Here is a 14,459-nt window from a genome sequence, read left to right on the forward strand (position 1 = left end):
CACCCCTCACCTCATTCGGTCTCTCCAGTGGTGCCAACCGCCTCATACAGGGAAATCGGCGAGCTCGGGAGCCTCCCCCGGCGGCACGGCGCGGTGCGGCCGGGCGCTCGGTGTGCAGCGGGCCCCCGGGCGCGGACCCGAAGCGGAAGGCGGCGAGGGACGCTCAGACCCGCCTCACGGGCAGCCCGGCCCCAGCGCAGCCCCTCGCCATTTTTGTTTCCCGCGGAGGAGGCGCTGGTGCATTCTGGGAGCACAAAGGGCCGCGGCCCCGCCCCACCGGCTCCGCCTGCGCCGGCAGCGCCGGGGGCGGGCGCGGGGGCGCCGCGGCGGAGGGACACAGGCGCAGCCCAGCCTTTGCCGCCAGTGAACAAAGAGGGACTATGTTAGGCGAGCGCGCCGGCCGCGGATCTCTGCGCGCCGCCGGGGCTCGCTGTGGCTGGGGCGCTCATTGTTCCCGCCGCACCTGAGGGGATGCGGCAGTGCCGGGGCCCGCCGCTCCACGCAACCCCCGGCCGGGCTCGGGGGAAAGCTCCCCGCCTTCGTGGCGTCGGCCCTGCCGGGTGGAATGACCCTGGGTCCGCCTTCTTGCCGCGGCAGTTGGCCAGGCCCGGCGCGGGTACCGGAGGCTGCCGCCGCCGGCCCGTGGGCAGCGGACTCAACAGTGCGCTCCTCTGCACCGACATCGGGGTGCTGCCATTTTAGGAGATGAGCTGAACCTCAGTTCCAGATTTTAGCAGCATCTGTATTAGCTAAGCTGATGGAATAGGCTGAACAGAGAGGTCATGGATTCATTCAAAACCCACCTGGACACATTTCTGTGTTACCTGCTCTAGGTGACTCTGCCCTGGCAGGGGGTTGGACTAGATGATCTCCAGAAGTCCCTTCCAACACTAACAATTCTCTAATTCCGGAAACACCTCTTGTTTTCCATCACTGTGTTTTGCCGTTGTTCAGACTCCAGTACTGGGCCCGTTTCCATGGTCCGCATGGTTAAGCTTCATTTGGCCCAATCCCGATTTTATAAACTCTAAAGCTTGTCCTGACCGTGTCGGGGCCTTTGCTGTGTGCAGCTCAGCCCTGTGCAACACCGGAGTGCAAGTGCTGCCTGGATCAGATTTCACCAACTGGTGTCACTCAGGAATGGCTGATCTCAGAAGACTGGATAGTGAATTTAGGATTCCAATCTGTCTCCTGCTCAAACTGCCCAGGTTCCCAAAGCCATCTTGCCTCTTGGGATAAGCCACTGAAACTAAGGTACTGAAGCAGTTTGCCATCCCTGGAAAAGGGCACTGGGAGGGAAGCCTGGGCTGCGCACTGGAGTACAGCTTAGTCTGGCCAGTTCCTAGTTGCCTCAGAATAAAGTAGTGTTTATAATCAAAATTCCTTTTTCTGAGTTGTTTTAAATACAAATTTGAGGGGATAATTCTCCCTCGGATGCACTAACTAGACACTGTTCTGGAGTTGTGATGATCTGCTAAAAACACACTTGGACAACACAAAGGGCCCTGGTTGCTCTTTACAGATTTTCATGTATGGTGAACAGCAGTCAGGTATTGCTGGTGCTGAAGACAAAGTGTTGCCAACTTAGAAAAAAAAATTTAGATTCAATCTGAAGTATATCCACATACAAATTCTTGTTTTTAAATCACAGTGGTTGTGTGAGAATGTGTTAAACTAAGTTAAAAAGCAAACTTTCTAGTCAGCAACAGAATAAACATCAATAATTGGCTACATCACAGCTTCCTTTTTCAGTGTCATACTTGGAAGGTCTTACCAGCCTGTTGTCCTGCTGTATTCTTAGAATTATTTTAATCTAAATTCGTTCAAGTAGAATCACTTGCCTAGAATGCAAATTGTTTATTTCACCACCAGCTCCAAAACCCCCACAAACTCTACACAAAATGTTGTGACAAGGAAGATATGCCATCTCTACACTCCCTGTCCTTAAAATACTGTTCCCAGCAGGAGTTTGCAGAACCCATTGCAGAATTGCAGAGCTGCATGGCCCCATCCTACCCATAGAACACCACTTGTCACAAAGCTAGGAGTTGCTGCTGGAATAGCATTATGTGAGGGTAGCACAAAAACAAACTAGTAATCCCTACGTAAGAATAATTAGGGTTTGATAAATTGATTTGTTTGCTATTACACAGATTGCATTAGTTAGGCCAGAATGTACCCCCAAAGCTTGTTACCTTTAGCCTTATTACTAAAAAGAGCAGACTATGAGTATTTCACCACAACCTCAATTCCATGTAATTCTCTTGTAATAGCCAAGAAGAACAATATGAGCTCATAGCCAATTACCAAGAAAAAAAAATCTAAACTCTAAAGTCACCTATTACTGGTGGCTAGGAAGATTCCAAGCTCTATACCTCCCACTTAGACACCTCATCCCCCACTGACCTAATTTAGTAACTCACACTATAGCATCCTTTTTGATCACTTCAGCAAGTCACTGAATTTCCATGTGACAGGAAGCCCCTTTCCAGAGCAGCAGGTGTGTGGCTCCTACACATCCAATCCATCTGCTAGATCCGGTAAATCAAATGGCTGAGGGGTACATGGACACAGGTGACTTAAGTTCAGTAACTTGTGTTCCAGGACAAGAAATTTGCACAAAAGTGTAACATTGGTTATTCCTCTGCACAGCCTGACCAGATTATTAGAGGGTTGGAAATCGTACTGGAAATGTGCAAATGCTCCTTTACAAATGGTTTTCAATTTAAAATGCTCAAACTGGCAAACCTGTATTTGCAGAAGGAGGATCTTTGTTAATGACTGACATGTGAGGCCAAAAAATCAACAACAATAGCAAAATTTCCTGGGTTTAGCAATTTAGAATGTTTAAACAACTTTTTCTAGCATTCCCATTACTATACTGTGAGATGTGCATGATTAATCTGATGTGGAGCAAGTTAGAATCTTTGTTTTGTGTTCAGTGCTAGTAGTAACTAAAATAACCAGTTATTTCTTCTGTTCATATTCAGCAAGACTGTATGGCATGCCTTTAGAAGGAATTTTCTTAACTTACTTTCTTTTTTGTCTTCTGCTAATATCTCAAAAGTATTTCAAAATACAGCAATCTTTCCCTGTGTGTTTTCAATTCCAGGTATATTATGTCTGTACTTTGATGCACAGAGTGACCAAAGCCAAATTAAATTACTTGCAATGTCAGTAAGGGCTTTCTTGTGTAGAAGTTTTGGAGTAAAAATATTTTTATCTGTCCTATTCTGCTTAATAATAGGTATATTCAGCTTTTTTCCACATCATCTTATAAATAGCTGTGTTTAGAAAGAAGCTAAATAATAAAGACCTAGCACTGTCATTACCTCTGTTTATATTTGTCCATATACTGTTAGGCAATATCTTGCCATAAACACATGCAAAAGCAAAGTGTTGGATTTTAAAAATTGTATCTTGCCTTGCTGGCACAGCAGAGAAAAGCTACATTTCATATTCAACATGTAAATTCCCTGGTACCCAGCAGGGATGGATAAATTTGAAGAGTCAGAACAATGGCATTTCCTTTAGCCCTTCTCTCAAACGTTAATGTATTTTTTGCGAGTTAGTGGTTTTTATACTTTTGTTGCCTCAATGTCCACATAAATATTAAACAAGTAAACCAAAACACACAAAAACCAAAAGTGTAAGTCAGCAGTGTATGTAGATGAGAGCACCAACTGCTGCACAGTATTATTTGCCATTACCTTATTGTATCACACCACATAACATCAAAATGATACCCTTGAATAAGACAATACTGTGAAGCTTATCCTTGTACAGATGGTTGTCATGACCACAATTCAGCAAAGAGGGAAAATTAGATCCCAGGACGTTTTCTCTGCATTGTTTAAGCACAGAAACAGCAAGGAAGCTCATCTGGGATTTTCCTATCTTAAATCAAGATAAATATGGTACATCCACTTTTACATAAGCATACTAATTAGTAAGACAATGCACATATGCTGCATTTATTAGAGCTCAACTTAGAAAATAATCTTCAATTTCAAAATTAAAAAATAGGCAACTGGAAAGATATGAAGAATTTTGTATTGTGTTACAACTAGCTGACAATTGTAGTAATTATTCTCTCTTTATGCTACAGATATAAAAATAGCACCAAAAACATTTAAAAATAAACATCTTTAAATATTTTTCTAGATAGACAAGTATATTAATAATTTTACACCCTCACATAACATCAATAGAGAGGAAAGTAAGTTAATATTGCTGCTGGTAAGGTGTCTTTACGTTGGTCTTCACACAAACCCATGTTTTTCCTAGTACTAGCACTTTGCCATTTCTTCCTTTTTTACCTTCTCAAGGATCAGGGAATACTGAAAACAACTGTCCTGTACTCCATCATCTTCTTGTGAATGTTATAATCTTGCCCAATAATTTTAAACTATAAATACCCTCTTAAATGTGTTCACTGTCATTGTTGACCCAATTTAGCCAGTCAAATGCTAGGGTTTTTTTCTGTTAAATTCAATGTATAGAAAAACAACATATTTGCCCCACTAATCCTAAACAACTATTTTTTTGTTCTTAATATATAAACTCTGCTAACTTTTTAAGATAGAGTATTATGAGTATTACACTCCTACTTTTTAATTGCTAAGTCTCTAAAGCCCTTCTGCAATACATATATTAAACAGCAATTACTGTGTGGGTTAGTATATGATCTCTTTGTATCACAATCTATGATTGTGGTACAAAGAGCCTTTGAACTAAGCTACATCTAGACTTGGAAATCATTAGCGGGTTGTTTACCTTCGAAAAATTTACATTTAGCAATGTTATAATTATTCTTTAAATCTCTCTCTGTCACTATTTCTCAAAGCACCACAGACACGTTAAGAAAAAACCAAAACAACTAATTCTGCCTATTAGCTCTGCATCTAATAGCAGACATTTCAGATGCTTGAAAAAATGTCAAAGAAGCTGACACGTAAAAGGTCCTTCATGCTTCATTCACTTTAAATTTTATTCCAGGTGTGTAACCTTGCTGAAATTTGTTGTAAGACATAAGCCAAGATTTTGTATGACTGAGTAATCTTTGGTAGGGGATAGATAGTTCTTCAAATGCTCTACAGTTCATCATTCAAGGCCCTTGCAAGCTATTAAATGCTCACATCATTCTGCTATAAGCCCTTAGTTGTTCCTGTGTTGTAGCTCATACCCTGCCATGGCTGAATTCTGCTTGCTGGAAGTGGCTGAACAAGAAGCAATCCCTCAGTTCTAGTATGTGTAACTGTGCAGAATAAAAAAAAAAAAAAAAATTGTTGTAGACTGAGATACTCAAGGATGGGAATAGTAAGAGCTTGAGACACAGTGTTACAGTGTTTCTGCATTATTTACATCATCTTTGGGGATGCTAGTTAAGAGCAGGAAAGGCTTTTATTGTAAGACATTGTGTCTCATTTCTATCTTAGTTACACTAACACTGTTTTGTACCTGAAGACAGTGAGTGAGCCTGAAGGAGAAAAAAATACTTGTTGGACTAGGTTTGGCCTTGCTGAGAGTGCTTATGTATGAGTTACTCTGTTTTCACTGCTAATACTGCTTTTTCTGAGCTGAAGACTCAGGAGTGAATGTAGCAGTATTTTAGCTCCACAAAATAACTGTGAGAGAACTGCAACTTGTTACTATTCCAGCCAGTGGGAATTTTGTGACAATATGCAAGTATGGTCCTAAGTAATCTTTTTCTCCTTTTTCATGAGAGAACAGTTCATAAAAATCTGAGCTCATTATTCAGAGGTGGAATTTAAGAAAGGTTTACTCTCTGCTCTCTGCCTGCACTGTCGTTCTGCTGCTGTGGTCATATAATTGCTTCCTTTCAGAAAACAAACAGCTGCCAAGTCTTGAAATTTTGGTTAATTGCTTGGATCAGAAAGAGATTCCGGTTCTCAAACTCCCTGAGAATTTAGTCATGCACCAGTGTGATGCATTCCTTCCCCTCCTCTCTAAACACAGATTTCAAAGCAGTTACTGAAGCTCTAGCTAGTGACTAAAGTTAAAATGCAGAGTCAGCATTTCAGAGCTAAAGCCTAAGCAAGCATTTTATTCTTTCACTTTAGCTCTGCTCTGCAGATTTGCAAAAGTAATTGCAGTCTCAAATATTTTACATTGTGATGGGCTGTATCATAACATCTTGAGGACTGGAGCATCATAGTGTTTTACAGTAAGGTTTTGTCTGTCAGCATCTGTGCTCCTTTGTGGACTGTAAAAATGTCTGCTAGAACAGAATTTCCAGCTCTTTTGTGGTTAAATTTTGTAGCTACACAGTCCAGACTTACCTCTTAACTCTAAACTGAAGTTAAAGAATGCTTAACGGCCCCTCAGGAGATAGTTACATGGCAGAATATTGCTATTTCATCTGCGGTGAAAAATCTGTCCTGGACACGAGTCTGGCTGGAGGGAGAATTAGTACAGCATTCCTTCTGCTCTCCCGCCACCTGGTATGCGGTGTGGGCCTTCAAACAAGCTTTCAGCAGGTCTGCCAAGTCCCACTCAGATGGAAAGTCCCTCACTTCTTGTCTTTTCTTTTTTCTTTTTTTTTTTTTCCCCCTACCTGATAGCATCTCTTTATTTATGAAGATGGAGACAAAGTAGTTTTGAACAGTACAGAACGGCAGGACCCTGCTAACATTTAATAGAGGCTGAAGAACTGTTTGCAGCCCAGCTGTGGGGGCTGAAGATAAGCAGCAGCCCCTTCTGCAGCCAGCCCCAGGCGGCTGCACAGAAAGAACCGTAAGTGTTCCCAGGCTGACACACCAGCTAAGTCACCAGTTGCATGCTTCATTCCTGCAATGCTTAAGAAATAATCATACTATTACACTTGTTAACTTTTGTATGCTTACTTGAAAGGTGCAATCTAAGTGTCATTGTTTTAGCTAATCCAAATGTAATAGCTATTGTCACACATATTTTGATCACTCCACACTAATGTCATGTTCTCTCAGCCTGAAAGCCTAGATTTTGTTCCAACACAGCATTGCTTATTTGCATTCAGCTAAAAAAAAGTATACAGAAACAGGATCAAAATCAGTTCTTATTACATCAGTCACTTATTTTCTATTTTGGCTTGTTTCATACCAGCACTGAGGCAGATCCATATCTATACAGTCCTGACTCTATCCCTAAAATTTGGGGCTGCTGCAACAGACAGTTTTTTCCTTTTTTTTTTTTTCCCTTGTGCTGTGTTCTTGTATGATGAGTCTCTAAATATTAGTTAAATATCCAGTCATCCTCTCTGCCAGCTTTTGCAGTGGGATGGAAATGTGAATTTTACATAGCACATGAAGAGCTGGCAGTCCTGCTGCTTCCCTCAGGATGCTGCCATGGCTCCCACCGAGCCCACCTGGGTGCTCCTCTGACCAGCTCCGTACCCTCAGCAGAATAAACTAAGCCCACAGCAGTGGTTAAAATGTCTTCTGATGGTTCAGTCCCCTGAACCTACTCCTCCCAGAGGCAGGAGAGGCCTGGGCTGAAGAAGGGGGTGGGGAGCAGAACACCAGCAAGGAGCTTTAAAACCATCTCTTTTCTGCAGCTGTAGCTGAGGGTACATTTACCTGACTCAGCCACACTTGTCCAACAGCTGTTGCCATCTAAGGTTGCAGTCACTTCTGCTCAGGGACATGCTGGCTCTCCCCTGTGCCAGGAGCCATGCAGATGTGGCAGCTCAGTGAACTGCTCCTGCTGAAAAACATTAATGTATATATGTATATATAACACATGCATGTATGTGTAAAAATGGATTTATTTGCAGACAGGTCTGCTTGAAGACTTCAGGGGCCCAGGAGCTGAGAGCATGTACCTATTGAAAAGGGAGTACAGAACTGAGGTAGCAAAAGAGGTAATAAAAATATTCATGTCAAAATGGAAATGTAGAGAGAAAAGGCTTATTTCCTCCTGTGTTTAAGTTACAGGAGTTTGTTTCCTCCTGTGTTTAAGTTACAGTTAAGTTAAGTTACACCTACAACAAGCCAAAAAGGAAACATAAGCTGACCTTCATTTTGATCCCATGGGCTGCCATCTCTTTCAGATACCCAATACATTTCCGTGGTCATGGGCCGCTTATGAAGTGAACAATTGAAGTATTTCTATTATGAGACAAATGAGCTGCTTCTTGTGTGAGCAAAGCAGGTTTGCCAGGCAGGGCTGCCAAGCAGGCACCTGGCCCTGTGAATTCACTGCTGCTGAGAGGTGCCATGTGATGGGCTGAGCCTGGCTGGGCTGAGGGCAGCACTGCTGGCCATAGAGGGGCTCTGATGGCTCTGCTGTGCCCCAAGACACCCAGTCAAGGTCCATCCACCTGCCCATGAGAGATGCAAAGGAGAATACCCAGACCTGCCATAAGCAGATGTGAAGAAAACTTTGGGACATGAAAGACCACATTCAAAGGGCTTGTCAATATGACAACACCCTAAAAAGCTGAGGCAAATTAAAGAAGACAATGCACAAAAGGGAAGACCTAATAAGCATGTGTGAGGATTATTTAAGTCAGAAGTCAGTTTGCCATAGATTAATTCTTCTTCAACTTACAACACACTCTTGTCAGCTTGCCTCTCCCAGGAACTTTACCAGCTGTCTCAAATTTCTCAGGTAGGATCAATTCTATAGCTGTATTTGCCACAGACAGGACGAAATGTAGGCAAGCATCAATAAGACGCTGAACTAATGTGCAGGAGGTCACTAAAAGTAGAGCTGATTTTTTTCTGCCTTGCCTGGAATTCAGCAGACCAAAAGGTCAAGCAATGATGGTCTCCAAGGACTTTTTAATTTACTGCAGGTTCTAGGATGTAAAATGCCTGTGACAGTGCTATCATGCTACTGAAGATCTAATGCTGTATCAGATTACTGGTGTGATTTAATTACCAACGGATAGCCTGTGGTGAAAAGGGCACCCTTACTTGCTAGACCTGTAAATCCAGGCCTTATTTTAAAACTTTTTTTTTTTTAATCAGAAACAGCAAATTTATTGAAAATGTATTTTTCTTCTGTTTAGAATGAACTTTGAATCTCACATGATGGCTGGGAAGATGGATGGGGAAAAAAAGGGAGATGGAAAAGTTGAATAGATACCACTCTGCTCTGGTTTTAAATTAAAACAAATTGTAACTATCGATTCCTAATGGGAAATTATATTTGTTGTTAGAGTTTGACTGGAAGTAAAACCAGATATACACCTATATCCTCAGTTTGTAAATGAGTCCAGGTTCAAACAATACTGTGGAGAAAGGTTTTTTGTGTGGACAATTGCACAATGAGAACAAGAAGCTGGGATAAAACAGGTAAAAGCTGGCATGTCAACACACAGTAAGTCTGTTTGTTTGTGTATAAAAAGGAAGTCACAAAATATGTTGATTGCAAACTGTGCAAATCTCACATCAAGGTCAGCCTAAATGATAACAAATTATTCAATAAATATCTAGACAAAACAGAAAATAAGTACCTGTAGTAATTAGGAATATTTTCATAGAAATCACACTATTTGTGTCAATGACAATGGCTACATTGACCAGCTACCACTTAACCCTTCTTAGAGATGTAAAGGTCTAACAAAGACTCTCTGTGTCTTCAGTTTACCTCACCCATTACTTCTTTTTTTTCAGATGTACTCCCAAATCCCAACCAAAATTGGTGTTGTGGGTTGGAAATGTGGATTTGTGAATCGTTTCCTTTTGTTCAGCTACACTTTAATACAAAAGGTCTAGAAAGGGTCTGATTGCCTGCTCAGTCAAAAGAAAATGTTTTATCTGCTGCAGCTTCTGTCTGAGAGTGATGGTGGTGTCATTTGAACGCTGTTTGGAAAGAGGGCAGTGAGAACTCAGGGCAGGCACAACAGTTGCACTGTTCACCATAATGACACTGAATATGTTCCATTTAGCACAAAAGATATGTGTTCAGTGTGTTTCCTCTGAGATAATAAAATATTTAATTAACTGCAAGAGCTTATTTCTTATATATTTAGACATTTTAGCAAAATTTTTTGTATATAAAATGCAGCTTTGGTTTCTTTTAAACAAAACACAAGGAATCAGCATGATTTCTGATGTAGATTCATGCAGGGCAATCTTAAAATTAATTTTAAGGCCTATGTTCTTACAGATACAACATTGTCAAATAACAAAGTTAGTTGTACTTCCATGATGCATTTCCTTTAGCAGTTGGGCTGCTTTATTAAGTTTTGACCACAGTCTGCTTCTTGGGTGTTCTCCACACTGCCCCTAGTGCAGGCAAAAACTTTGTGCTGCAAATTTCATAATGGATATAATCCAGGTTAAAAATAACCTCTAATTAAAAACAATTGACTATATTGATGGGTGGAGGGGTGGAATGGTGTGTCTGTGATACAAAAATAAATGAGCTGTGATGGGGCAATACAAAAATAAGTTCTTCTATTGTGAACTTTAGTGTTGCTGTTAAAGTATGCAGCAGAACTGATCAATGAGAACTGCAACACCAGACTTTTAGAGCCTTGTAATAACTGAGCATAAGCCTAATTTGACAAGGTATTTTTTAGCATATTGGTATGGTATAGTCAATCTATGAGTGTATTGATACTTAACTCGAAGTTGAATGAAGCATAGAGCTAAAAATAATACTGTATATTATATTAGCATGAGCTTGGTTATTTTTTAATTTTATTTCATAGAATTTTAAACTGTTACTGCTCCAAATTGCCTTCTGTCATTCATTTAGGGAAAAGAAAACGCCTTTAGAAATGCTATAACTTGGCATTTATTGTGTTGCCATTTTTTACTATGTTGAATAGATGGATAAAAAAATCTGTTGTTCAGGAATATGTACTATATTACTACACAGAAAATAACCCAAAGAACATATTTTAGACTACTGAGTTTATTCTGCCTGTGTATTTTTGATGATGTAAGAAAATGTGTGTGTGAAAGTAGCTCCCTACTTTGCTTAAAACAGCATTTTTCAATCTAAAAAAATCAGTCTAAAAATAAAATAGTTTTACTTAATTCTAGAAATTATATTTACAGTGGGAATTCCTGCTAAGTACCATGGAAATTTAGATGTCGACAAATTTAAAATAATTCAATTACTACTTAATGCCTACTGGCATTTTCGATCAACAATCCCACAGCACTTTCCATGAAGTAGGCTCCAGGAATTAATTAATATATAATCAATACATTGCCTACTCTAGGGATTGCGAAAGGCATCTGCTCTGTGCCAGGAATACACCTGACTGTCTGTTGTTTTGTTTATTTAAAGGGAAGCGAAAACTTTTATCTAGAAAAAATCGCAATGATAAATACTTAAGTAGACTAACTGTACATATATTTATTAAGAGTTTGGAATGTCAGTAATATAGATGTGGCCTTCATAAGTGGTGATAAGCTTTTTAAGAAAGTGTGTTACAAATTACCTCAAAATTGCCAACTTCAATAAGCTACTACTAAAAATACATTAAAATTATTTTTTGCCTAAAATTTGATACCTTACAATTAGAGGTTTTCTTAAAGGAAGTATTTCTTTCCTAGAGATTTCTTCTAATCATTACTGCTTTTTCGAGGGTGCTGCTAGAATCCTGTAACAACTCAGCTCAAAATTTATGGATTTCATGTATAGATGTTTTGAATATAGCCCAAAAGAGTAAGACAAAGTGTTATGTTTTGATTAATTTTTATCAATATCATGAAGACTGATACTACACTGTACTAATTCTTGCTTATGGGACCAGATTTCCAGCTTCATTAAAGCCTGTGAACTGAAGCAGATTTACTTGTGTATGATTTAAGGCCTGACACAATGATTAGCAGTTCAAATTCCTCCATAACACAAGGTTTCATTCATTCTGCCCAACAAATCACTAGGTTGGAGCATGTATTATAAGGAGACATCAGTTTGAGGGCAGACTTGAAGTACTTTTCATTGTACCTCATTTTAAGTAGTTCCTGTTTCTGCCACTTCTTCCAAATGTCAAGGTATTCCTGCATTTCTGAATATGGCACTCTTCAGTGGCATACATAATCAAAAACTATGGGGAACTGATGTGGATTTTTTCTTTTTCTGTGTTATTTTAAATTTGAGTTCAGGAGACAGTTCATTCAGCTATGCAAAGAGCTGCTTGGCAGAAGTGAGAGAACAGCATGGGAGTAGGTGTAAGTAGTAGAGGATGAGTGAGGAAAGGGCTTCACACAGCAGCTCTGCTATCTGTAGTTGCTTTTCTGCCCATTTTTCTCCTCTGTGCCATAGCTGGCAGAAGGCAGGGCAGAGCTGTGCCTCACTAGCTGAGGTTCACAGTCTAGCATTTTAGCAGGAACTGACTTCTCAGGCAATTAAAGCAAATGTGCTCGACTGTGAACTGAAAGAGTTCTGTTGTGGAAATGTCCTCGGGCAGAGGGGATGGCAGGACAAATGGGGGTAGCAATGCATTAAACCATTGCAGCTGTTTTCTGCTTTGTGCTTAGGTCAGAGCTCTTCTAAGTGCACCACGTGCTGAAAAATGTACCACCCTGCTCGGTGACTGTTCCAATACTATACTTCCTTAGGAGTTAAAGATTAGCATCTTCTTTCTGAACTGAATTGTGCTCATCTCCTCATCTTGACCTTCTCATATCAGTGTGCACCAGCTTCAGTACTGGAATCTACTATTTAGAACCTAAGAAGATTTTTTAAAGAGTATGGGCTAGGACTTGGATATGTCCTAGCTCTATCTTTTACCTTATAAAGTAAGCAGGAAGGTGAAAGTGTTAATTCAGGGGAAGAAATTTTGGGAAATGGGAGTAGGGCATGAGGAAAATGCCAGCTAGGCTGTTTATTGGAAAGCCCATAAATAGGAATTAAGACTAACATTTCTGTTGTAAAAGGTTTGTGGTTTTTAACAGATGACTACCACAAGCATAAAATAACAGAACAAAGAAGTCTTTTACTTTAAGTAAAAGAAGTTCAGAGTGGATTATAACTTTATTTTGCCTCTAACTCAAAGAAGGAAATATCTGGGATAATTTAGTAAAATAACCATGTTGAAAATAAGTTATCTGAAAATTATAAAAGGCTTTCCAAACCAGAAATAAATTAATGCTAGCAAGTGTACTCTGACCATGCATTTTAACATATAACCTCAATTAATCTTGGGTAAAATTCTTTAACCTCACAACTCCAGCAATTAATAGAGGAGGTAAACTTGTAAGCACAAATATGTACAAAGGAAACCTAATTTTATTGGTTGATTGAATCTGAACGGTGTTGTCTTGGTAGACTTTGAAATACAGACATGCAAACATAAATGCAAACTGTTGTTTTGCATTTGCTTGCCATTGACTACCTTAAAAACTTTTCTTCTGAGTACAATATTTAAGGAGTTTTCTTAGATCTTTAATGCATACAGGATTGTAATCTTTATATTTTATATATAATCTTTATACTTATACTTATTATTTATATATAATCTTTATATTATATAATCTTTATACAACAACAGAAATGTTTGTGCCGGCCCAAGGGAGAAGGTAGGAACCAACAGCAAGAGAAGGTGACACCATCTGCCTCAGCAGCAGGGTGGAATTATGTGAGATTAAAGTGACCATGTAAATAGAGCCTTAGAAATGAAACCTGTTGGCTGGAAGAGTCCTTTTCCTCAAATAGATTCATGATTTGTTTATACCGAGTTAAGGGAATCCTTGACAGGCTGTGTCTGCTTTTTGGGTAAGTGGTGGCTCCACCTCCTTGTGCAGTAGAAACATTAGCATTTATAAGAATCTGAATATGAAATAATAGGAAATAATCTATTAGGATAAAATTAAAGCTAATACACTGATTAAGTCAGAGTTCACAGAAACTTGCAAAGGGGAAGGAAACAGTGTCTCTCTCTGAAGGGAACATGACGCAAAGTTTAGATAGAAAGGTTGGATGAGTCCCCAGATCTTTGCTCTCATCCACAAAGACAGGCCTAAGAAAGTCAAGCCTGTATAAAAACAGACTCCTAGACAGATATGTGAGCAAGTAGATAGCTGAGTAGCACAAAAAGAGAGAAACCTCTACATTTTTCTAGCCCTTAGTTTAGGAAATGTGGGTAATTTTATTTTAAATCATTACCATATTATATATTGTGTAAATACACTTATTAAATGGAGCTACAAAGCTGGGCAATGGCAAATGCTAGAGCATTACATTCTACTAGTGCTGTAATACTTTAAGACTGCAGTAGCTGCTCAGGATCATAGAATATTTCTTAGGCAAAAGAGCAAAAGAGCATTAATCTAGGAAGCCAGGTCAGGCAGATTGGAAGTTAGTAGAGCTGCTGTGAGAAAGAGAAGTCTTGTGATTGTTAACATTAGCCAGAGGCTCCCTGCATATAATACGATGGTGGGGAGAGTGGGTGAACCCTGAGGATTTCCCATGGAGTCTCTTATGACAGCATTTGAGTTAAATCAGTATGTGAGTGCAGCTGCTTCAAATAACTGAGAGAAGCAAGTCCA

The 14,459-nt window shown here is 39.9% G+C and overlaps 1 protein-coding gene across 3 annotated transcripts in view; it reads right to left on the reverse strand.

Annotated features, from left to right (window-relative positions):
- The window catches only part of MTF2 (metal response element binding transcription factor 2), a 24,852-nt gene extending 24,624 nt beyond the window's left edge, over positions 1 to 228 (reverse strand). For all 3 annotated transcript variants that reach the window (XM_041483264.1, XM_041483263.1, XM_041483265.1), the window contains exon 1: positions 11 to 228. In XM_041483264.1, coding sequence (XP_041339198.1) covers positions 11 to 15 — 5 coding nt within the window. In that variant the 5' untranslated portion in view covers positions 16 to 228. The remainder of the gene's footprint in view (positions 1 to 10) is intronic.
- Positions 229 to 14,459: the final 14,231 nt, after the last annotated feature.

The sequence above is a fragment of the Pyrgilauda ruficollis genome, unplaced genomic scaffold, assembly GCF_017590135.1.
Source record: "Pyrgilauda ruficollis isolate IOZ18807 unplaced genomic scaffold, ASM1759013v1 scaffold6, whole genome shotgun sequence".
Lineage (NCBI taxonomy): Eukaryota > Metazoa > Chordata > Aves > Passeriformes > Passeridae > Pyrgilauda > Pyrgilauda ruficollis.